At 40.4% G+C, this 26,397-nt stretch overlaps 1 protein-coding gene and 1 long non-coding RNA gene across 3 annotated transcripts in view; one reads left to right on the top strand and one right to left on the bottom strand.

Moving 5' to 3' along the window:
* The first annotated feature begins 936 nt into the window (after positions 1 to 936).
* Positions 937 to 26,397, top strand: part of gabbr1a (gamma-aminobutyric acid (GABA) B receptor, 1a) — a 59,076-nt gene continuing 33,615 nt past the window's right edge. The window contains exons 1-8 of one of the 2 annotated variants that reach the window (XM_032517783.1): positions 937 to 1,388; positions 3,993 to 4,079; positions 4,330 to 4,394; positions 6,695 to 6,833; positions 9,765 to 9,950; positions 12,569 to 12,586; positions 18,835 to 18,995; positions 26,047 to 26,181. In XM_032517783.1, coding sequence (XP_032373674.1) covers positions 4,001 to 4,079; positions 4,330 to 4,394; positions 6,695 to 6,833; positions 9,765 to 9,950; positions 12,569 to 12,586; positions 18,835 to 18,995; positions 26,047 to 26,181 — 783 coding nt within the window. In that variant the 5' untranslated portion in view covers positions 937 to 1,388; positions 3,993 to 4,000. Of the gene's footprint in view, positions 1,389 to 1,775; positions 1,795 to 3,992; positions 4,080 to 4,329; positions 4,395 to 6,694; positions 6,834 to 9,764; positions 9,951 to 12,568; positions 12,587 to 18,834; positions 18,996 to 26,046; positions 26,182 to 26,397 lie in introns of those variants that run through there. The other variant, XM_032517784.1, reaches the window with a different exon arrangement.
* On the bottom strand, positions 8,620 to 18,957 carry LOC116690677 (uncharacterized). The gene is made up of 3 exons (XR_004332327.1): positions 18,709 to 18,957; positions 9,741 to 9,880; positions 8,620 to 9,150 (listed from the first exon to the last, which is right to left on the bottom strand). It is a non-coding gene; the product is annotated as an uncharacterized LOC116690677 (long non-coding RNA).

A 26,397-nucleotide genomic window follows, 5' to 3' on the forward strand; every position in this document is an offset into this window, starting at 1 on the left:
TTTTTTTTAGAACATTTTAATAAAATTAGTCAGCCACGTGCCATTTCTGATGAGACTTGAAGATTTATGATTTATTTTTTCTTTAGATTTCTATATTTTCTTTTATATTGTACTTTGATTGTCAAAGTGTAAGATGCGAAACAAAGTCAAGACAATGACTTGTAAATGTATGTAATTATTACAAAGCTGGAAAATATTGAGATGTATAGTAACATGAATTAACTGATTTGAATGTTTGATTGTTCTGGATATTCAGTTTGTCATGTGTATTTCAATCATTGTTGCAGTTTGTCTTAAACACCCCACCGTCACTTCTGTCTTAATCTTTACCCTTTTAATGGCATTTGTTATTTAGTCAGAATGGCACTTTCCAATTTATGCATTGTCATATCTATAATCAATAAACCAGATCATACTTCTTGGGCTTGTGTAATTGCCATATTTTTCTATTTATTTGATTTGTAGTAGGACTTGTGGAATATAATGTAGAGAGGCAGGTTAGGATGTGAGTTCTTGTTTTACAGATGCAGGAAGAGGGATGGCGAGAGACAGAGGGAGAGGTTATGTCTTTCCCAGCCTGCCTTCAATTATTCAGCAGATATATAAATATGAAGCAGAATCTCAGAATAGATGGCAGAGGCTGGTGGGAAAACAAAAGAGGAAGATAAGGGAGGCGATGTGTTTGATTTCAGAGATGACCAGTGTTGTAGAAATGACTGGTTGCCGATTCGTCGACTTAACTCCAAAGGGCTTTAGAAAAAGGCTTAACAATATAGTCACTGCTAATACCACAGGCAGCGCCACATCCGCACCTCCATCCGTGTCCAGTCTCCTGCCGTGATATAATTATTAACGTTGGGATAAATTCACAAACTTATCATAAACCCAAAGCCTCCTCGTAAGATTCATTGTGATATTTTACGGTTGTGGGCCCAGACCTTAACGCGTTTCATCTTGGGGTAGGAGGGAGATAAATGCGTGAGAGAGGGACTGTTACGCACGGTGCGTCTCCATCATGACGTTGTGAATTAGCTCAAGATTGTAGGGGGAGAGAAAAAAAAGGAGGGGAGTGTGGTGAATCGGTGTTTCGTCGTGTATGGGTATACGTTGTATATAGTGCATGTATATTTTTTGTATGGATTTTGACATTTATTACCTTTGCCATGCGTAACTGCAATACATACGAAAACGCCGAATGAGATACGTTTTGTTTTTGTAACATTCTGATTGCGAACGGAGCAGCTTGCACATTTATAGCCATATTAATATAGCCATAACATCGTTGTAAAGATGCATATTTTTACCAAATAACCCGACATTGGGCTTTCCCTGGCGGATCCACCCCGGAGGACGTACTACTATCCTGACTGAGCGCATCGAAACTAATAGTAAGTACACATGCTAAAGCTTTGCTTCAGGGGGCTAGATGTTACTATTACTGTAGATCGCAATATTAGACTAGATTTATTCAGAGACATTACCCATGCAGATAATCTGGACAGATGCGAAATTCGTTCTTCATTTTTTATGCAAAGGCCATTCATTTTCGATGGGCACAGGCCAGATTTGTTTTGAGTTCCTTCTTGCAAGAATCCTGCTTGCGTTTTTACGCTTTAGAAAGAGAGGGTAACGCTATTTAAAAGAACGTAAGTCGGTTTTAACGAGACGATGTTATTCCAGACGCTACTTTTAAGATCTATTCTTATGAGGACTCTTTAATATGGTCGGCCTTCCTCTACAGGCCATCACGGATTCCCTTGTCAACAGCCGACGAGTAACTACGGGCAGCATACGGTTGGTGGCACCCTTACTGTGACCCTCACGTCTCAATAGTTTATGCTCAGCCATGCACAAAATACAGCATCCGAGTCAGGGTGCGTGTGCCCCGTGTGGACCTGCACAGAGCTTGAAAATAGCTACTGCATGCTTCTCTACATGAAACTGTCTTTGGTGCTGAGTGAAGCGGATCATTCCTTACCATGGCAGCTTCCGGTATTATAACGCACACAAGGAAGTAGGCAGTGTCTGTGCAACATTAGAAGTGAATGTGGCTAAGCTGTAGGTGTTTTTCTAACAAGGTGTTTCTACAAGGCTGCAGTGTTTTGGAGCAGAGAAGGCGCTGTCCGTGGTGCTGAAGCTTTAATTGCATTTAAAGCTTGAGGCTAGTCGACTGCCCCCCTTCCTCCTGTCTGCTCAGTGCCGCTGCAGCCACAGCGCTGATAGAGTTAGTTGGCTTTCTGCTGGATAGGCTGTTTCATCTGTGCTACACTCACTCACATAGTTTGCTTTTATCCGGCTCAGTGTGTGATCGCTGATATTAATGACTCCTGCTGGGCTCTCCTTTTTTTTCTCCTTCTTTTTTCCATACTGCCTCCCCTTCATGCCTCACAGGACAAAAGCACACACTACGCTGCCAACACACAGCCCCACGTACACACATGCACACAAACATGATAAACACTGGTGGTGTCTACCTCTGCGTCTTGTCAGAGAACTCTAAAAATACACTGGATAATGCTAATGAAGTATCCAGCAGAGTTGGTCTGTCTTCCACAAGCAAGCTTTGCTGCCATCTGTCTCCCTCACTGTGGTGTTCAGCTTTGTTATGCCCCCCTTCCCTATACCACCCACCTACCCACACACACACACACACACACACACACACACACACACACTTCTCTCTCTTACTGCCTTGTTAAGCATAAGTATATGTGTGTGTTTGTGTGTGTGAGACATCCTCATAAAGCACCATTTATTATTCAAAACTGCAAATGAGCAGCTATATATAGTGTGTTTATCATTGATACAGTCAGTTGTGACTGTGTGTTTCCCTTCCAGCACTCGAGGCGTCGTGGCTCATGGGACTCAAGGGTCTTTTGACTTTTTGCTGATTAGCAAATCACACTCATTCTGGCAGTCATGTAATCTGCGTTAGGCGACCAAGTGGCCTGTCGTTTTACCATCCTTGTACAGCAAATGGAGTCTTTTTGCACATTGAGTAGAGCTAAGTTAATGTAATAGTTTGCCCATACATTGGGACAATACATCCTATTTGTTATTTGTTGATATTGGATATATTATTTACTGTTTTCATTTTAAATTCAGGGGAACTCCTTTAATTTTACATATCAAAGTCTGTTTACAGATCACGGGGAGTGTTACTGCATAATGTGAAAAAAGTTGTATAAAGCCTCTAATGGCTGTGTGAAGTCGGAAAATTGCCTCAAGTGATGTCAACATTGAAGTTGCAGTGTGGGTAGTGTAGGCCCAATGTTTTGACAAGGAAGATGAATGCATGTAATTAGAAAGAAACATCATCTCTGGTTCTGCTGCATCAACCCTTTTTTAACTGTCCATTGTGAGTCTGACAATGTTGCATATAGGAGTGCAATGCTAAATCACTGGAGAATTGTCCCCGAGTTTCCCCTACATGTGAATAGGAGTCATTGTGCCTTTAAAATCTGCCTTTCTGCCTTGCAATGGAGAGCTTTTGTTTCCGTGGTCTGAAAGCTGTTCCAAATACTTTTCTACCCTGACATTAAGAGAACTCTGAAATCTACTGAGTGTCCCTTGGCGTGAAATGTTTCCATGGGCAGCCTTCTTGCAAAAATATACGTATCATCCATCAAAACCTTAGCTGAAATTCTATACAGGGCTTTTAAAAGGAAGCCAAGCTGGCTACTGAACCTGGGCTGTCTATACTGTAAATACAAATAGAAGCAGGGAGTGAAAAGAGGACTCATCCTCTCTGTGCAGTCAGGCACGTTGAAAAGGGAGCATTTTTGCCAAAAGTTGATGCATCCCTTTTTTAGAAAGACAAGCAGTGGACCGAAAATGACTGTATCTGAGGACTAAGTGTAGCAATAATACTGTAAGAATGTTTTCTCAATAACATGCTTCTTGTTGTCTTCTATCTTTACCCCAAACCCTCAAAATTCCCCTGTCCCACGTCCCTACTTTCTTTTTAAACCTCTGTCTTCCTTCTCTTTCAGATCCAGAGATGGCACAACTATTGTTTCTGATTATTCTCTTTGCTGTTCCATCTCTCGTTGTGCCCATACATAATTCATCAAGTGGAGGTAATTTGTTTGTGTGTTTATGACTGAACATATGCAGGAATCTTTGTGTGTGTGTTCATAATATGCCTTAATGGACTGAAGTAACTCCGCAGAGATTGCTAAGTGACCTGAATGAAATGTAAATTCTGCAGCATCAGTTAAATTGACAATATGTCATGTTGCTGCAATATATCTACATTATCTGGAGACAGAGCTTTTCCATCTCTGCTCTTGTCGTCCTTCATTTTTCTTCCTCTTCTCTTTTTTTCAGGTTGCGCTATCATCCGGCCTCCCAGGGATGGGGGGATCCGCTACAGAGGCCTGACACAAGAACAGGTACAGAGAATGCTGTTACTGCTCTGGACATAAATTACACAACCTCACCTGTCAAATCAAGCACATTTAACCACAGCTGGCTTGAAGATTTCATAATAAAAATATTGTATCTGCTAACTGTAATGTAGCTTCTTCCAAATCAAATTAGAACATCACAATCGTTATGTCAGCATGAAAATAAAGTGGGGAAAAAAATTAGCTGGTGATCATTACTCCATATGATGAGGGCTATTTCAGCTAATGACACAATAATATTGACGAATGTTGTCACAACGGCCAAGAACAATAGTTGAATATAGAGTTGTCACAATTTCAGCTGACATCATCATTACACCATAATTCAAAAGTTAGTTACATTAGTGCATTCAAAGATTAAAGGAATAGTTTGTCATTTTGGGAAAATTTACAAATTTGCTTTCTTACTGAGAGAAGATTGATACCACTCTTATGCCTGTGCACTAAATATGCCGGTTAGCTTAGCATAAAACAATAATCTAAATGTCCTGTGCATAATTTTACACACATTTCCCCCAAATGTAGCCTAACACATCTGATTTCCTTGGAATGTGTGGGATCTCCGTTAGAATTCAAAAATAAAGTTCCGTGACTTTGAACAATGTCTAAACAAAATGGGTCTTGTACAAACTGATGTAATGGCAGGTGAGTGAGATTTAAGAAAACCCCCTCACTTTATCAAGTACCCCATCATTTTTGACTGACCTGGGACATGATTTGTAAATTACAACAAAGCAACAACAATAAAAACAATTATGTCATATGTCTGTTAGTATAGAAGGTAATTTAAAGACCCCCTTCAGACATGTTTTAAGACATATCACAAATACGTTGCTTTTAATAATAATGTGTGTTAATACTTTTCCACCAAAAAATGTAACTACTGTAGTTTAAGATTCTTAAGATGACATCTACAGTACTCCTGAATCCAGAATCTGTGAATATTCTTCAGTTCAGAAGTTTAACTGCTGGACACAAGATTCTCTTACTTCTCTGAAAAGTCCATTCACTGTATGTGCACTGGGGGTTTGTGCAAGGTGCATGTTGGACATGACTGGCTTCCAAATGAGTTGTGATGTGGGAACTGAGATTTGATGTGCCCACGGAGAAACTTTCCTCTAGAAGATGAATGTGAACATTGACTTTGTGCATACATACTTCTTCGCAGTGAAGCTCAAACATCCAGGTAATGTAACAATACATTTTTGAATTGAGTGGGAATTTAAAGTTTTTTTTTACCTTAACGGAACAGCTTCAGAGTCTTTGGAATGGTTATATGACTTTTTTTCAAGTTGAATGGTGGTCGTCTCGCTCCCCCCTAGAGCCTGTGAGCGGAAAAACCACCCTTGCAAGTTTTAGGCCGCTGAGTCGCCGGCCTCAGCGTCACGAAGTATCGCGTGATATCAGGTCTCGCGATTTAACGAATTTCTTCACGGCACTGCACACATACGCCCACTTAGGAACCAGCTAGCTATACGAACAAGGTAGCAATAGAGTTTTTCACACTATTGTCATGGCTGAGCTGATGAAAAAGAAGCAGAAATCTGGGAAAGCATTGTCGGAGGAACAGGGAAAGAGGGAACGGCAGACTGACTGAGCGAGGAGTCAGACCCAAGTAAACATGGGAGCTGCCAAAAATCTATTCTGAAGCTGTAGGGGGAGTTCTGTAGAGAAACCTGTGAGCAAAAAGCAAGAAAACAGCGAAGAAATAGCCAAAACTGCATAGTGCCTCTTTAAAGCGCACTCTACTTACAAGAGGGATTGGTGCGAAAAAAGGAAGAAGGACCAAAACCTCGACAACTGAGCCATTCAAGTGTTTGAAATCTGATTGCACCACTCTGGACATCTGCACACATATCAACCACACATACAATACACAGACACACACACACACACACACACACACACACACACACACACACACACACACACACACACACACACACACACACACACACACACACACACACACACACACACACACACACACACACCCCTCAACCTGAAGTTGACACATAAAGCTGGGCAATTCTATATCCATCCTTTCCCAACTAGAGAGAAGGTGTAATTCAGAGTATGACAGCACATCAGTTCAAACAATATTGACATGAAATGTTTTTTAGAGTATATCCTTATTGTCACAGCCAGATAGCACCACTGCATTTGCATTGAGGCAGAATGTAGAGGGTCCCTATGTGAATGAGAAAAAATCTGGTTTGACAGAGAATACTGCTTTAATTACTATCTTTCCTCCCAATCTCCTCCTGTTCGCGTTTCTCTTACAGATCCGCAGTGTGCAGATCCTCCCTGTGGATTATGAGATAGAGTACATCTGCAGAGGAAACCGAGTGATCGTGGGACCCAAGGTCAGGAAGTGCTTACCCAACGGCACATGGACGGACATGACGCTGCACAGCACATGTTGTAAGTCCTTTTGGGTCTAATTCTCAAGCCTCTTTTATCCTCCTCTACCCTTCTTCATCTCATCCCTTTTCACAACAATTCAGTGAATAATAATGAGTTCTTTTGTGTTCGGGGTTGGAGTCATTTTTATCGACAGTGAAGTAAAGTAATGCAATATTAAATGGAGCTGACATGAAACAGAACTACAACCTTTAATTGTGGTAGTTTCCTTCATTACCTTACATTTAGAACGGAAACAAGTTGTGAACACAGCATTGAACTATCCCCTTTTAAGTTAATATGTTAAACTTGTTAGCAAATACATTTTTATTTACACATCCTGCAGTTTGAATCATCCAATCATTTGAAGTCCTGTATCTGTCTGCTGCATGTAAGTCCAATATGAACTCTTGGTTAGCTCTGTTTTTGGTCTTTACCAACTCCTGAGAGAAATATATGACTCTTTAGCTGCTAAATGTTCACCAGCTATTTGCTAACTGTGTCTGGTTCATGCCTGCTACTAAACAGGAAGTGTACAGTGGGTTTTTACAGCTTTTTTTTTTTTTTTTAGCTTAGAACAGCTGTTAGCTGTGTCCAAGCTGATGGAAGCTGCAGATTCAGGTGCTATTTTTCAGTAGGTTAATAATTATAATGTATGCACAGAACACTTTAAATATTTTCCGTTATATTAAAATTAAACATTTCAAGTTCTCTTATTGATCAAAAAACTGTTACAATTTAGAAGATGTTATGTTGTTAATATTAAAACTCTTTCATTCTTAACCTTGGGAACAATATGTGCGACAAAAATGATCTCAACTCAAAAGTTCAGCCACCTTTTTTTGGAACTTTCAACCGCATCTCATGGGACCTGCAAAAAATGGAATTAACATTGAGAGCCCTTTCCAAAGACCACTCTTGATCCAGTGACCAGGGTTATGATCTCGCTCTTTGACTTGTTTTCACATGGTGAAACATAAGCCATTGGCTGAAAAAGACTGTGAGATGTGGTTTAAAGCTTTGAAAAATATAGTAAGTGGACCTTTGAGCTGGGACTATTTTGCCACACATTTGAATTGTTGAATGCTCAAAAATTATTTCAGTGAAATTCTTCTCTTGCTGTAACAGATAATATGTCCTAAAACCTTTCTGCTCTGAGATGTGTGAGCCTATATGAAAAAAATCATGCAAATGTGAACGAATCTGACACCCCCATAGAGGATAGTTTGGGTTGATTCTTGTTGGGTAAGGATTTGGAGTGCTTACATGTAGATTTTGAGTTTGCCAAGCATCCACATATAATCTAGTATCTGTGTGTATGATATGCAAGTCCATCTAACTTTGCCTGCAAACCAACATTTTATTATTGGACTAAGGCCTGAATGCAATTTCTACTCATATCACATCTAAAATTACCCTACAAATACTGAGAATGAGGCCAGAGATCCAATCAAACCCTGTTACTATATGTCCTGTTTTTGTTATTCACAGTTAACATCAGTGGAATTCATTTTTTTCAAAGAACACATTCTCTAAAGCAGGATTTTTGTTTTCTCTGGCTTATGTAAGAGCTCAAGCTGCAATGTGCAGATTGGAGTTTTATTATGTGCTCACATGCTGGAAGGAAGATTCAACAAACTCAGCAGCTAAACAAATTAAATTGAAGAGCTTGGCCATTTTGTCAAAAAAATAAAAATAAACCAAGAGAAACTGGAGGCTGTAAGCCTCCATATCAGGCACAGTAAGAAATAAAACAAGAAAACAAATCTGAGAAGAGTGTAAGTAATGACATTTTATTGTTGTCTTCTTATCACAAATGTGGGATAAAGTGTAGCCTTGCTTACCAGTAACTGAATACTAAACTATTTGTCAAAAGGGGTTCCTAGAGCAGTAGACTTTCTTTATTGTGTCTGTGTTGTAGTACTTGAGTAACAGTGGCTGCCTACCGCTCCTGATAGGATGGGTTTAAAATGGGAAATCTGATTCTTACTTGTCCTGGACATATGTCACAATGATAAACGTAACTTATGACCTCAGACAAAGAAGTTACTCGCAGCTTTTAAATAGTTAGGGATGTCAAAATCGGCCAAAATTGACACTTGATATCCCAAAAAAATACAGGTTTGAATATATTCAAATAGACCCATCCGATACAACAGGAGACATAACTAAAGGTATATTTATTTCAACATGAATGTTTATTTAAAAAACAGATCCAGCCTAACGTTACACCTACACAGTACAAAACACCTCTGGAATGACAATCGGTGTTCACCCGCTCCCTCAGACATCCAAGGGTCAATCTCACTTATATTTTCCTCCGTGGGTGCTCACGGCCCTTTAAAAAAAAAAAAGTAGTCAAAAATGTTTGTATTTCAGAACAAATGGACAGCGGACGACTTGAACACACACGCCTATTAACAGAAGTTCTCTAATCGCATTCTCTTCTTTTGTTGCCATCTTCTTCCCCCTTGTTGTTTGTCTACTTCCGGTAGCGCAAGCCACATGATAGAAACTTCATCGACACGCTCAAAACCCTCAGCTGGGCTCAATTAATCCAAAAAAGCTCAGATAAACCCACTGTACACTACCTTATGACAAAGTTAGCGACTGGCTGGTAAACAATGTGGAGCATTTAGCAGCAAAGACACAGATATTTTAAACTTGCGCTAAAGGAGAGTGAATATTAGGATTTACATTCACATGTTAATGGTGTGTTTACTGTTTATTTCAGAAAAAAAGTTAGCTGGTAACTTGGCCACACAATGGATATTAGAGCCACACTTACTGAGCTTTTGGACAACCAATAACATATTTTCTCATTCAAAGCATGTTTACCTCTGATAAATGTTTGTGTAACTGCAACTCAATCCCCCAGTTATTTTGAATTTATCTTTCTATAACTGCCTTTGTCTCAGCCTCCCTTACTTTTGTGCTTCTTCTCGTTCCCAGTGCTGCTGTGCCCGCGGGTGTGGACCTCCCTGGAGAACGGCCGGGTGACGGTAAAGCCCCCCGGGCCACCAGTGGAGGGGACAGTGCTCCATTACAGCTGCCATGCCGGCTTCATCCTGGAGGGCAGAAACATCAGCCATTGCACTAAACTGGGCAAGTGGGATGCGCCTAAACCCACCTGCCTCTGTGAGTTTATAAGTCATTGTTATTACAATGGATTTGACATTATGCTTCCAATTGCAGTAGAATTAAGAAAAGTATGTTGTAGTAAGTAGGAGCACTGTAACTAAAAGCCGTTTTGCCAAACTCTGTTTTAGTTTGTGGAACATCCTACAGTATGCATCTCCTTGATCTTAGATTATATTCAGATCTTCTAGGCGCTAAAAGTGTAGTTAAATATGAAGGAATGGGTCCAGATAATGAATTGTACTCAAAGGGTTATCAATGTTTGAGCCTTCTTGTGTTGAGGAAGGGCCAACCAACCATTTTAAAAGTAGAGTACTTTGCATGCATTACAAACATTATTACAACATACACAGAATCCAATGATTTCAACGTATGTAGAGCCTCTGTAAAACATATCTCCATAGTCCAAAACTGGCAAAAGGTAGATTCAACCCGCTTTTTCCTGACTTTCTGTGGCAAGCATGAACTGTTTCTGAAGTAAAAGTCCAGCTTTAATTTCAATTTAGTGAGTAACCTCTCAATATGCAAATTAAAAGACACGTCCTCCAATATAAATCCCAAGTATATATATATGAGCAAACTAATTCCATTGGCCTGCCCTGTAATGCGTAAAGCTGAGGCAGGGAAAGTCCATGCCTATGGGTTCTAGTAAAAAACATTTAGCGTTTAGTTTTCTTATCAAGAACTAACTTTAATGCATGCCAGCTTATAACGCTAGTCGTCGGGGCACACAAAAGTAAAAAGAAATCGCTATTTCTATACCACTAACAAGGCTCAAAATAGCACCACACTTCCACAGTAGCACCATTGAGGGTCCCTACATGTAAACCGAAGCATACAGACAGTTTATTAAATAAAACAGACAGAACTGTTTGCTGTACAGGCAGGAGCCATCTTGGGAAAACAGTAATGACCATTTGAACAACAAACACTGTGTAACTAGTAACCAGTAACATAGCACAAGCATGTTAACTCGGTACCCATGTGTTATTAACCCCTAGGTTCATTTTGCGCCAGAATTGTCCTTTAAACATGAGGAGAAAGATGCTTTGACACTAAACTTAATGTTTTTGAGTTGATGAGATAAAACAGGCAATTTTAAGACATTACCCTGGCCTCTGCTGAATATAATAGGCTTGCTTTGTTTGTTTGTTGTTAATCGATTGATTAGTTAATCTTTAGTGAAGATGATTGCCAGTTTCAGCCCCAGAAAATGTATTTAAATCCCTAACAGAATCTATATTGGCAGGAATGTACGCTGGAACTAAAATAAACAGAACATGTCATTCCCCAGACATGGCTCACTTAGGTTTTTCAGCCACAAAAAAGGGAACACAAGGCTTTAAAGATAACAGATAATTATAAACACCTGCTCTCCCAATGGTGATGGATGGTTGCTAGGCAATAAATAATCAAACCAATCCAAGTGTAATCTACAGAGGGAAGTTTGTACCATTGGTGCAGGCAGGTAAAGCGAATGATGCATACAAGTGAAAACCTGATTGAGCTATATACTGTACATAATAGGATAAATACTCAATGAATATAAGATGGGCGAATGTGAGTGGATATTTGTGATATCAACACCCAAGAGAGTTCCTGGTTACAACAGTCAAAATAAATGAGGATTTAAGCAAAAAAAGAAAAGAAAAAAAAAATGTAGATGAAACAAAGAACTGGAAGAAATGAGACTGCCAAGTGGTCATCAGAGGAGTTGGCATGGCAACCAATAAAGTTGCTATGGGAATGGTAGTATTAAAAGGGATGAAAGAAGGAATTATCAGCACAGACTGGGCCTCTGAAAGTAGGTGACATATTGTATAATTTAAAAAAGAGGCTAGAAGATGTATAAGTTCTCTATGGTTCACTCATGTGTGTACTTATGATGCACTCTGATGATGTTTAATTCTTTTATATTGTAACTAAAAGATTTTCTATGGTACCTACACTATATAACTATATGAGATTTAAAGTTTTTTTTTGTTTAATTTCATGGTGTGCCTGTGACATATTTTAGGATTACATAATGTCTATCGCAGCATCCAACCAACGTGCATGTCTCAGGACAACTACAATGTGGTGTCACCGCCATCTAGTGGAGGGAAATAATCTTGAGTTTTAATGCACCAAATCTTTATAAACTAGGGCACAGATCTCCGTTAAGGCACGCCCTATCTAATAATGTTAAAGCATTGTGAATTTTCCCAATCAAGAACTAATTTTTTCCAATTACCACAGAAATGCAGCAGAAATCTTGCAATGTTATTGAAAGTTAAAAATCATTTGTGTATCCGCTATGTGATTTAGATCCACTTCTACATTTAATGGGTTCTTCGTTGGGCCATTCTACACCATTCCACCATGTTTTGTGAAAATAGGGCCAGTATGTAGTTTTTCTGAAATCCTGCTAGCAGAAAAACAAAAAAACAAACAAACCAAGCTGAAAACATAATCTCCTTGACTGCATAAAGGTGAATAATTTCATTAAAAAAACATCAGTATTTCCCATCAAATGCTTAAGCAGAATGATCTTTTTCTTCTCGTTAACTGTTCTGTTTCCAAATAAATTGTGTTTTTAATGAAGTTTTTTTCTTTCTTTTTGTGTTTGCCGGCCAAAGATGACAGAAACTACACAGGTAGGAATCTTTCATTCTTATTATCATGCCCATGCTAACCAAACCCTACTACACTGTAATAGTGGAGCTCAGTCCAGAGGGACTTGAGAACCAGAGGGTGGCCCGTTTAAGTCCTGGACAGACCAAGTACAGAGTGTGGACTAGTAGATGGCCAGGTGTCAGTTCACATACTGTGTAAATCAAACGAAATAACAACAGAATTACAAAAAAGAATTAAGTACAATGATATTATGTGGGGATAAAGTGGTGAGCTCGAAAACATTGCACTGCAAAACAAGCTAATAAACAAGGTTCCTCTTCCTTTTAAAAGTTAAAAAATCATTTCACACATTTCACTAAAAGTGTAGTCCTTAAATCAACATATACAGTAATTACAAATAATAAAACATGAAATGGTTAATGATGATGTACCGGAATGTAACTGTGCACGCAAAGATATTTCATCTTTAAATGCTTCACATTGGCTTTGCAATACTGTGCTGCAGATGTAATGTCTACGGTTGTCACAAGAGGGCAGCAGCAGCCTGTAGCACAGACAGGTGGCTGTTCTGGAACTGAGGGTTGAAATCAGGCTGTGAAAAACAAGACTTTTGAAGTTGTGAACTCAGTTAAATAAATAAGTTTTAATATCTAATATTAAAACTCAACATATCACAGGGCTAACAGCGTGTCGCAGTTCCTTACCAGCCCATGAAAACGATGAATATAATATTTGTAGATCTGAGTTTTGAGCAGATATTTATTTCATGAATCAAAGCACTGAGAGAAGATTAAGACTATTTCATTTGCTCATAAGCATCATTAGTGAGGTAGCATTTCAATTTAACTCATTCACACTAACCCCCTATGTCTTTGCCAAATTTTAATTTCCAATGGTTTAATGAAAATTGTCTATTAGTTTGTTGCTAGTTGTTTTTGTTTTGCGCCTACAATCTACTAAGGGGAAGAGGGATTTTGAAAAAGGAGAGGGTTATCTGTTAGTTTGTCACTGTGCAAGAATAAATATAATCAGTTTTGTAATATTCTGCACACTTACCCCAGTGTATGTACCCTGTACAGCGCTATTAGACCTGTGGTTCTGTATGAGGTTGCAGCAGGTCATTTCTGAAAATGAAGTAATGTGCTTAGCCCGGCACATTCCCTGGGAACATTTTCAAAACCGGTTCAAAACATATACTAGTGCAGCCGTTTTATCAGATACCAATGAATACATGTGTTACTGTTGCAGGTATGTCACCCAACAAAGTAGGAATTAGCCAGATACTGAATCATACACTTACGCTACAATCCTTGGGAGCAATATGCACGCGCTAATCTTAATATATAGTTTTCATGCGAGTAATCTGAGAAATTGATTCAAACTTTCCAAATATCGCTGTCAGACTTGACCAACACATAATTAACAAAGCAGAAGAAAACACTGTTTCCTCTAATAGAAATTTCCATCTACCGTCTCAATACTGACCTCCTTCTGGCTCTGCTCTCTCTCTCTCTTCACTCCATGTGCCATCACCACCCACTTACTGCCTCCTCAGCGGGAGAAAGGTTAATACCCTGCTCCTGTCTGTGTCTGCTCTACCCTCCACCTTGTGTGTGTGTGTGTGTGTGTGTGTATGTGTGTGTGCACATATGCAGTAGGATTCTCTAGCTCCTGTTTTTCTCCAAGTGCAGTAACAACACCACAATAAAGGTACACTGTCAATACAAACAAAGCTGCGAATAATCAGGACATGACCATCTAACACAGTTTCTGTCCAAACTCTGTATGCGTTTGTATATGTACATATATGCTGTACACATGTATCTATACATGTATTCTGTATTTTATTTTTAGATTGTTCTTTCTAATAATCTATTTCATCTTTTAGGATTATTGTATTTCAAAATGCAGAAGCGCTAACCGGCTTTAAAGCAAAAGGGTGACATAAATCTTTATCTTCCTCTTCAAAACAACAATGCATTAGTCCGTCTCTAAATGTTGAATTTTTAATGAAGTAATTTCATAAAAGAATATGTTACAAAAGCTGGAATACAAATATGTTGATTATTGGTGGATTAATACACATTTTGTATACTAGAAGTGTTTACAACATTAGGAAAGTGTCTGTGGGTACTCAAAATAAACTACAGTTAAGTGCCTGTGCTCATCATAGTCAAAGAACATAAAGGCTCATTGATGTTGTTTTTAATAGTTTTTTGACAACAACAAAGCGCTATGGCACAAAGAAATATATATCTGATTTGGCAACACAGACAGTCAAAACCTACAACCACATAAAGCATTGAATAGAGGTGTATGACAGGAGTGGGGGGAGGGGGGGGGGTGGGGGGTTGGGGGCGATGACTGATACTGCCCCAACGTTAAAACATGATTCCCACTCCTCACCTAGTAAAAAATGTAAATTTGAGCCTTGCAAGTGGCAATAAATAATTTCTAATTATCTAATGAATACAGTCTAAAACGTTGATAGTTATGTAGCAGAATTGTTTTTTCATATTTATAGTCATAACAGTACGTTATTGGTTGCCAAATGTTGCTCTAAAGCTGTGCCCTAGTGGCAGGTTATTGTTTACAGTCAAACAATAAACTTATTATTATTAACTCCCCTCCACTCTGATTCTCAGGCATGATATTTAACTCTAATAACAGAGGTGCTGAGTTTTGGAAACTAGGTGTGCTGCTGGACAAATTATATAATGATGATACTATATTGAAGTTAGAGCTTTTACTGCATGATGAACTGTATTTTCATAGTGTGCTGGCCAACATTTATGCTCCCATACCTTTTTGTAATTCGATTAACACTGTCCTTGTAATGCGTAAATACAGCCTGAGCTTCCACCTTGCCCATCTGGTACAACTAGCAAAGTTAGACAAACACAAAAAATGGATTATGAACTACTCTTTGACCAAAGTCTGATCTTGGCACAAAGAAACTGGATCGGACGTTTACTGTCGGCATTGTGTGAAAACAAATGTCAGCGTCTTGGGAATTTAAACACTGATTGATTTTACACAATATAGTTTGTCTGGGCATTTTTCACAATGATTTGGATTGCTCCTGGAATAACAAGCACTTTGCAGGTGGAGGACAATGTGATCTGGTGATTGTATAAAAAAGTATTTTCCTCACTAACACCCCTGCCAGGAGGAAAACAGGCCATTATCCTGAAGGAGGCCCAGTGTGCAAACTGCAGACACACAAGCCTACAGTAAAAGGCCCTCATTATCGCAGCTCAGCAACATGTGACAGCACTCAACACACACTCTCCATTGCATCTTTCCTAGGCTGTGCCACAGTTCATCCATCTTCAGCCTCTTAATGTTGTATTTGCCACCACTAGGGTTAACACTGCACTGCCCAATGCTGGTTCGTCTTGCGTGTGTTGGCTGTTGGATCATGGACCAAAAAAAGCATAGAAAGTTCACAGCTGAATAATGAATAGTGCGTTGGACGGGTCGCAGGGTGGCAGCGAGGATGAGGAGGTGGAAGTGGAAGGCAAATGCCAGCAGATGATCACTCCACTCACCTCCGCCTGTGAGGGCTTGTTAGCAGCTGGATTGGAACAGCGCTCTGCTACATGGAGATATCCAGATAATGAGATTTAGGTAATGAACCGGAGTTATATAATGGTTATATTCCATTGCCTAACTACAGAGGGTTTTTAATTTAGACTGGAGAAATAATGGTGTTCCTCTCAATTGCTGCAATGAGTAATTTTCAAAAGGGAACTTTTTACACTACCATTGCGTTGCAATTAGAGCCCTTACACAGGAACTACAAAAAGATGAGCATGACCATGAAATGGAATAAAAGTAGAGTCAATAATCCAAAATAGCAAAAGTGAATCGTTGGCAAAGTATTGTTCTGAGATAACGAGCTGGTAACCTTTAGATGTGACATATCATATGATGTTGGCAGATGTGTCTCCAAAAACATCAAACATACATTTAAAAGACGGACTGTATGATCATTCCGTTTTAACTATATGGACTTAAAGGCCATTGTGCCTGAGTCTATGTGTGTACTTTTGTACTATGTGTCAGAAGGTGCGAGTGCATGGTTGCGTGTCTTTGTGTGTCAGAGTTGCAAATAGCGACTGTGCTGGAAATGAACAGAGGGTTCAAACAAGTGTGCAGGGAGTTTTGGTTTAACTCCATCCCTGTTTCCACTCTTGAAATGAAAGCAAATAAAGTCAGCCATGATTGATATTGCCTGCTGCATTTTTTTGATGATTTCTCAAAGCAGCTTCTGTAGCATTTTTTATAGATTTGGCCGTTGAGAGGATATAGAGATGAAATGTTCTATAAATTAGCAGAGGTGGTTACAGAGCAGAGTTACTCATTGATCATGTGTGCTAGGCCAGTAAGCATGGAGTTATTGATTTGCAGGTCAAACAGCATTTACTGTTGGTTTCTATGTCAAAACCAGGCCAAAGGTTACATGTAACCATTGTTTCATCGTGCAGTTAGCTATAGCACCAGCTCTGGGGATGGCAATGTTGGTCTGTCCATGCACTACTTTGGTCTAGATATCTCAGCAACTATTAGATGGCTTGCCATGACATTTTGTAGAGACATTCGTGGTTCCCAGAGGATAAATCCTCCTGACTTTGGTGATCCTTCGACTTTTCATCTAGCGCCACCATAAGTTTTTTTTTTGTGTGTAGTGAAATGGTTTAACAACTATTGGATGGATTGCCATGAATTTTGGTAAACACATTGATGTCCCCCACAGGATGAATTGTAAAAAATAATTGATTCTTTTTAAACAATAAAAAAAGGGAACAGATTCATGCATTCCATAATTTCTTTGGGCATCTGTTTATGTTATTTGGCCATGCAGTTGCCCAATAATTATATTAATCAGTATCAGAAAAGACTTACTCATTGAGATTGTGGTAGTGATGCCTTATTGGTACCAATCACCCAGACCTGCTAACTAAATTCATGCTCACTTTGAAAAGATAAATCTGACTGTCTGGGTATTTACAAGTTGTTTAAATGGGCTTTTAACCCAGACGAGGTCCTTATTTAGCCTCCTGCATTGATCAGAAATGGATTATGGATGCACTAGCCTACATTGTGAGCCAACAGCTGCAGCAAGTGGTGGGAGTAAGAAGCCACATGCAAAGAAGAAAATGTGACAAATAGAGGCTGTGTGGGACTCTTGTGGAATGGATGCAATGTTTAAGTTAAGCACAGCGTGTAACTCATTAGAAAATCTTTGAGGAGATTTTGCCCAGAGCCCCCTCCCAACCATCTCTCTCTCTCCCTCTCTCTCTCAGCATATATCTCAGACTTATCCTGGCTCACTCTCTCTTCTTTCTCTCTCACACACACACACACACACACACACTCTCAGCCTGCCGGTGCTGCAGTGGATCAGACGCAGAGCTCTGGCGCTCCTGCTTTTCCAAGGCAATCGTTTCATCTGTTGGAATACGGCTGCGTTAAAAGGGGGGACATGCTGCGTGCTATTTCCGCGGCTTCAGCTCTCAGTTCACACTCCAGTTGTTTTTTTTAGCTACAGCTCCCAATCCACACTCATTTGACCCGGTTGACGTGTTCTGCGCGGACTCCAGTGTTAAATTCGCGAGTACCTTTTGCGTAAAAGTCGTGAGTAATGGACGCGCTGTCCAATATTCATGATTGATTGGAAGCGGAAAGTAATGCGTTAGTTTAGTCACGCGAAATGAGTGTGGAATTGCATAGATATGAATAGGATTGCAGGCTTGAAACTTGACTGATGAGCATCTCGATGCGAGCAGCAGGGTGTCCTCACATGATCGCTACGAGCTTTGCAAAGTAAAGGCTGACTGAACTGTGTTTGACTTTGTACCGAAAATATCTAGCAAGCCATAATCAACCATGCATTATGCTAAAGTATACGGCGACTAGATTATTTACTCGATTCGCTAAGCCCTTGCAATTAAAAGTAATTAGTGTGTTGATTTTTGGCATATAACTCACCGCCAGATCCAAACTCAAACCTGCCTAAAGGAGCCGGGCACGTGTTGAGTTCACTTACGTTTTAGTTGCAACATTTGCACATAAAATAAGCTTTTCCCGGTTTGGCTCCGCTGCAGCACCGTGGCCAACTTGCTCTCGTTCAGCTCACCTTGAACCATGCTGGTGATTTGCAGAAGTCCTCCGCGGGTAACTCGCGCAGCCCGCGGGCATGCGATGTTCCTCTTTCGGGCATCTCTCATCGCGCTTCTCCTCCTCTGGCCACGGCCGTCCGCAGGCAAGAAGAAGCTGTACATCGGAGCGCTGTTCCCCATGAGCGGAGGCTGGCCCGGCGGTCAGGCGTGTATGCCCTCCGCCCAGATGGCCCTGGACCTGGTGAACAACAGGAGCGACATCCTACCCGACTACGAACTGGAGCTCATCCACTACGACAGCATGGTGAGTGCATGTGGAGGGGAGTCAGAGGAGGTGCGCATTTAAGTGGTGTGTGGTGTCAATCAACGAGGGATCTAACCCTAACCCCTAACTTATCTGCCTCTCAAATTATCACGAGGAATAACTGACTTGTGTCATTTTAGGTGTGTTGAATATCGTTTGTCACTGTTGCGTCACTGTTGTGTGTTTCATCAGTTTAATTTTGATGCCTCCTCTTGTTGTGAAACATGTTTCTCCTGACTTTGTGGAGCTTAGTCTATTTGACACCCTGGTTTCTCAAGAGTCATGGCATAACCTATATTAAACTTGCCAAAAACAACAGGACATTTCTCCTTTTGCCTTTTCCCCAAGACACAGATTTCAAAAAGGAGCTTTCATAAAAGGTCAACCCACTGATAACACTCAAGTCTCCACTCTGCTCCACAAAGGGGGCTGCCATGCACAGTGCAGATGCTAAATGCACAAACACACCTCCTGCTTGTTGCTCATAAATCATTAATCATGGTGGTATTTTAAAATGTCAGCATTATCAACCATATAAATCCAATATCCGCCCCCCGACTGGTTTCATTTCCCCACACTGCCCCAGATTACCACCCACTACACTGGCATAGACTATAGTCAAAAAGCACATTATTTATCTTAGTAAAAAAGCCCTATTTAAGCCTTGTTGCTGCCTGTGCTAATTGTTATTCTGAAAGTTTCCCCCCAAAAGGAACCTTTTTTCTCAACAGCGGGATGAGTGGAGACACATGAAAACAATTACTGGATTTCCCCTCTGTCGCCTCTCTTCAGGGTTATTATCAATCATGCTGCAGGACAGATGCCTAGAGAGTGGCCCGGGCACCACACAGTTAACAGTATTGGGACTGGTTAGAAATTTGCTACGAGCTTTATTCTGATTGGTGTACACGGGTCTGCATTGGAATCCTGTTAAACAGAATAGCAGGGAGAAAGAGCGAATGTGTGTGAGCCTCTGTGTGTGTGCGAGAGAGAGAGAGAGAGAGAGAGAGAGAGAGAGAGAAAGAGAGAGGGAGAGTTGGCATGGCAACACAGTTACTCTTGAAGCAAACCACAGAAACAAATAAGGTTTCAGCTCTGTGAAAATATGTGTGCAAATTCATAAGCTGTATGTATGCATAGCTGATAGTACAGTGCATGCTTATTCACATTCTGTTAGGCATACACCTTGTTCTATGCAATCAAATGCAAAACAGACCAAATGTGTGTGTGTACGTGTGTCCTCTCATTACAAGTGTAGTGAAGCAGGCAGCTGATCTAGCTGCCATAAACATAAAGAGAAAGCAATGGCATGAACAGATTTCATAGGGATTGGGAAACATCACTCCTTGTGCTCTAGAAGTCGCTCGCGCCCCTGGCTCAATAAATAGATGCAGATCCTTTGAATAGAACATCTCAAAGAGGCTGGCATAACATTGTATGAGTGACACTGGATAATTCCTTGAATTAAGTCAAGGGGGAATGTGTTGCTCCTGCTCAGGGTACAGTGTGTTTGGAATTAGTTTTTTTTTTTTTAACCTTCTCATTGCAAATGCTTTTCACCTGGCTGGAATAGTAATGAGGATCTTATTCTCTGAGAGGCATAAAAGCAATTATAAAAATAAGGATTAATTAAGTAGGATATTTACATGCAATTATGACGACTTATCTCCTTATTCTTGTTCGGTCAGAGAGAAAATCTCCACCTTGTGAGCACAACTCTTTGTTTAACTGTGAGATTAAGACAAGGGCGTAACTGGCCCTTTGTTTGCTTGCATCTCAAGATCAAGGTTGGAGAAGCGTAATTATGCAGCAGAGTCTCTTGACCTGATTTTATCATGATGAGGAACTGTAAAGTCTAACAGCAGTATTGAATATGAGACATGCATTAAAGTTTTAGTCAAATTTGGCAAACTTGGTGCTGAAACACACTTTCACACACCAGTGTGTGACCATTAGGGTTGGTAGTATCAAGTGATGTCCTCAGCTTGTTCAACATCATACAATATTCATGAAGCTCAACACTTAATCCCAGCCTGTCCCTTTAATGGATGCAGATACCCTGTGGTAGCAGAACGGCTTGTTTCTTTGGCTATTCTGGCGACAGCATCAGACTATTTACAGCCTTCTGAGATCTACACACACACACACACACAGACAGTCGCGTACAAACACAGGCAGTACATGCAGACACACACTCTCCACGCAGGCCGTTTCCATGGATATATCAAAGCACAGAGACTGCAAACTTTGATCAATTATTAACAGTGATGGAGTGAGACAGTGGAGATACAGAGAAATGGTGAAACAAGGTGGTTCCCTCACTTCTGCCCTTTATTTTAATTGGCAGCCATGACACTATTTCCCCATCCACTGTGGCATAACTAGTATTCATCACTGGTCCCCATGCATGTCCATTGGCATACAAGCCTGGAGTTGGTGCCAGATGTAATTATGAGGAAATTAGGAGATGTAGCTGTGCATGCTTTGAAATACAATACATAGACTGTCCCCCATGTCCTTATTTTATCCCCCCTTCACACTCTTTTTATATTATTCAATCTCAAGTGCAATTAAAGTGTATTTTGACAAACCAGTGTATTCTCCCGCTCTCCCCAGTCCAGGGAACCTTCAGTTTCTTTCAAAGGTTCTTGCAAGCTGGGTTTGACTGATTGGAAAGGCTGCATAGGCATGTTAACATCGACACTGATATTGGTTTGGGGAATTTCAGCACCAAGGACAGCAACAGAAGTGATAGTGCTCTGTGTGTACGTGTAGCTGTAAAAATGCATTTTATATATAGTACAGAGTATGTGTATGTATGTGTGTGTGTGTTGCGTGTGTCAATAAATGTGTATGTGAATGGCATCAGGGGACATCAATCCAGGCGCTCTTATGAGCCAAGCAAGGCTAGAAATTAAAGTTAAAATGGTGATGAATCGAGGGGGTTGTAGAAGACAGACATCCAAGAATAGCAGAGATTCCTCACCCTTTATGGCATACCTGCCAACACCCCTGTTATCTCTCTCTATTTAATTTCCTACAGTCACAGAAACACAAGGTTCAGGTATGGAGTCTGACGCTGTTCTGTTCACGAATAGAACAGCATTATACTCCCTAACAGCCTGTAAGTAATTTAATAATAATTTATACTATTTATTGATCCCCAGTGGGGAAATTACAATTTACACTCTGTTTTGTTAGTAATCCCTAAACACAGGCCTGAAATACACACACACATGCTCATGACGTATTCATGCAGAAATGGAGAGATGTCAGAGTGAGTGGACTGCCAGCTGAACCAGTGCCCTGAGAGGTTCGGGGGGGGGGGGGGGGGGGGGGGGGGGGGGGGGGGGGGGGGGGGGGGGGGTATGGTGCCTTGCTCAAGAGCAAGGAAGTGAAGTGGCATCCCTCCAGCTACCAATCCAGCGACCCTCCAGTTCCCAACCCAACTCCCTACAAACTGAGCTACTTACAAATTGAGAAAAATTTGACCCTTTAGGTTCAAAGATCTAAGGGAGACTTATTTCATATTTGATGATTGAGGATTTTCAGCTTTTTGAAGGGGGTTTGTCCATTAGGGATTTGGTTTGGCAATCATTTACAAACAAAAAATTGACTAAACATATCAAGTGATAATAGCTCTTTGTCTTGGTGAAAATACTTAACTAACGTCTCCAAAATCCTGATCTGCACTTCTCTATTTTATTCTAATTTCTACACGTTGTAGAAAGTGAGTAATTTGGGAAATAAAAACTAAACAAGCTATTATTAAAGGCTGTGAGGTTGGATTGTAATGACAAATGAAATTATTCCAAGATAATCAGCATAGGCGATGATTGCTCATCAGAGTAGATTTAAAAAACTGTAACACCAGAAAGCCAACCAGCTTCTTCTCAGCGTGCAGCCAGCCCACAGCCATAGTGACAGAGAACACAAACAACCTTTGGGAAAGACAGTAGTCTATTTAAAAGAAGTCAATCTGTGTCTCCCTCACGTGATAAGATAACACAGAAATTTGTTTTATGTGGAAGAGGCAGGAAGAGCTGATTTTACCGGAAAGGAGGACCTGGTCTGTGGAAAACTGGTGTAGTGATTGATTGGAGGGAAAACCTGGAGCCTCTTTGCCCCACATTGCATAAGGTTGCTTGTTCCTACATGACATCAATATCGTGAAGCTGCTTTGCCAGTCAATATTAATGCAATTAACCCAGTGAATTGTAGATGCTCAGCAGTGTATGGAGATAAGTAATTTTACAGGCATCCACTCCAAAACTCTCAAGACAATATTGTAATATTTTGTCAACGAGATTCTAGCACAGATTTGTATTGCAGTTGGTCCGTGAGTCTAAATATGTTTGGGATCAAGCCACCCTGCCCTTTGTTTGTGGAGTGTTATATTAAAACAGATTACCTAGCTTTGACCTTTGGACCCTTGGGATGTATTTGGGCATGAGGTTTTAAAGGATTTAGTACATTGTTTGAATGCCAGACAGCAGTAGAGTGTTGTCATGGCCACATTCTTTTTGAAAATGACCACAGTGACCAAAAAGACAAGGCTGTTTTTCATAGATACCATCACATAATAATAATAATAATAATTACAGTACGTTTATTTGATACAGCAACTTTTACAGACAAAGTCACAAAGTGCTTCGCATGATAAACCCAAACCCACATGGGTGGGTAGGAAAGGTTAAAAATTGGTACTTTTGTCATTACAGTGATAAAAACTTGCAATAAGTATCAAACACAGTCAGATAAACCTTTCAAACATCCTCTGCAGCATCATCTAATTTTTTTTTAATTTTCTGTCCAGTGACCAAATTGAATGTTTGCCAAAACATGGCTAAATACGCAAAACGCTTTTTGCAGTGCTAGCGACCAATGTAAGTAAATGTGGAGCAACAATTCATTCTTCCCCTTGGAAATACTGTGACAAAATATTATTAACTCAAAGTAAACTGAAAAGCTGTTTCTGAAGCTTTTGACTATCTCATGGCCTTTTCAAAAGGTAACTCCACCGATTCTTAGAAAGCAGTGAGCTCACCAGACCTCATCGCTGCTTGAAGCTAGCGGCTCAAGGCTACTTCAGCCGCTAATACCATTACACACCTGCATCTCCGACTGAACTGTCGGCAGTCAAGTTGAATTGTGGGTAATTCAGGCACCAGGTTTTGACTATGATGAAGAATCCATGGAGTCAAAAAGATGATATCTCTGGTTCTGCTGCTTTAATTGGGTCTGTTTTTAACTGTCCATCATGCAAATGGGACCCATTTAATCAAATTATTTTGTGAACAGCATTCCAATTACCTACATAAATTCATACTCTTAACAGTCACCTTTAAGCCTATCAGAAGTAGAGTCACATAGCCACAAATAGCCAAACGTCAAAACAACCTTTCAGAAAATGTGCAGGAGACAATAGGTGGCAGATTTATGTTTTCCAGTGGGGGGGTTTGCGTGACTTAGCTGAAAGGTGTAGGTGTTAATAGTTGCAATGCTGTTATTTTGCAAGTTATTAGATGTTTGCGAGAGGTTCAGAAGTTGATGCAAAATGACACACTTATACCACTGTACTGTAAGAAATTACCAAACCCAAAGCGTAATATCGCGAACAAAGTTTAAGAATTCACAATTAAGATTCTGCTATTATCTCACAGTATTATATCACTGTGGGTGCCTAAGCTCCCAAGCACCGGCTGAATCTTCGCTAATGCAAGAGACGTTTATAGCAAAGGTCACAGCCTCTCTGTGATCACCTTGATGACATGCACAGTTTAAACAAGCATGTCCTAAAGGGCTTTATGTGGTCAAATACACAAGAGTGAGTTGTGAATTTTCTTCTGGGATGATTAAGACATGTAAAGAACCCTTCAATGTGAGAATGTCAAAAGTCAGAGCTCTACTTTAATTGTATTCAGATTGAATTATCTAAGTGCATGACAACCTCCTGACTTTCTCTGCGATGACATGACACCACAATAATTCCAGCCAAACTAGAGGGAATGGAAAACACATCAATCAATAAGAAGCCCAGCTATTCCACATATGACCTGGTTCTTGAGTGGTGATTACCTCTTCAGAAAGAGCAGAGGGCTGCCTCAAAGAGACAATTCAGCTGCTGAGACAAACACCCCAATTAGGCGCCGCCATCATTGGCCGTGGTCCGATTGTTTGTGACACTCATCTAGAGTGTATTTTTTTTAAATGTGCGTGTGTGTCTTCGTGTTTGCGAGCCACATCTTCTCTTCCATGGTGAATCATTAGATGTGTCAGGCCAGTTTATCAGTGACTCTGATGAGCAGTGCGACGGAGACGGCCTGTCGGTAATCTGGCTGACAGAGCAGTGATGGATCATTCCAGCCACACACTCGCCACCTCGACATGCTGTAAATGACTTTATTGGTGGGTTGTAATGACTTGCGATGGCTGCTGCTGTGGTCGTCAGGCTCACTTTTGTCTGGTTTCAGCCTGTCTTCCTGTTTTTATGTCTGGATCCGTGGGCATGTGCTGTGTTTTGATGATACGTACTGGCTGTGTGGACATGAACTCTGTGCAGACATTTTTTTTATTTTTTTCCTCCAGCTTGTCTTTTTCTCACTTTTTCCTCACATTTGCAATGGCTTGTTTGCTGCTCCTTGCTACTTTTGTGCCATTTTCCTCTTGACCTTGTCTGTATGTTCTTTCCATTTACCTTAGTTGTCCTTTTCTTTGTCCTACTTGTCTTTTCTCTTCACATTTGCATTTGCCTTCAGTCGCTCCATGCTACTTCTATATCATTTCCCTTTACTTTATCTACTCTCTTCGGTTTTCTTCTTTGTGTTTTTGTTTACAGTCGCCTCCATTCCCCACACTCCATTTTTCTGCTCTTATTCCATCTGTCTCCCTCACCCTTATCTGTCCCATTTCACTCGCTCTGATTCCTCCCCCTTTTCTCTCTCCACCTCTTTCAATCACCTCAAGTAATTTCTCTTCCTTATTATTGATCCACCCATCCCATCTGTTCATCTGTCCATCCCTTAAACAGTCTGCCATTTTGTCCTTCCAGTGTGACCCAGGAGAAGCCACCAAGTTGCTGTATGACCTTCTGTACACCGAGCCCATCAAGATCGTCCTGATGCCCGGCTGCAGCGGCGTCTCCACGTTGGTGGCCGAAGCTGCCCGCATGTGGAACCTCATAGTGGTGGGTGTCTTTTACTGTTTCTACTGAAGTGCATTTCAGGACATTTTTGCAATCCCCATTCATTTAAATCCAGAGGTGTTCTCAGTCAAATCTGAACACACAATACACGTTTTTAGATTCAGCGCATATCATTTACGTTATCCATCGCTAATAAACATTCATAAATCTGCTTAAAGTTGCACCTTATAACTTCGGAACTTGCCTGATATTCATCAC

Source organism: Etheostoma spectabile, chromosome 6, assembly GCF_008692095.1.
Source record: "Etheostoma spectabile isolate EspeVRDwgs_2016 chromosome 6, UIUC_Espe_1.0, whole genome shotgun sequence".
NCBI classification, from domain to species: domain Eukaryota; kingdom Metazoa; phylum Chordata; class Actinopteri; order Perciformes; family Percidae; genus Etheostoma; species Etheostoma spectabile.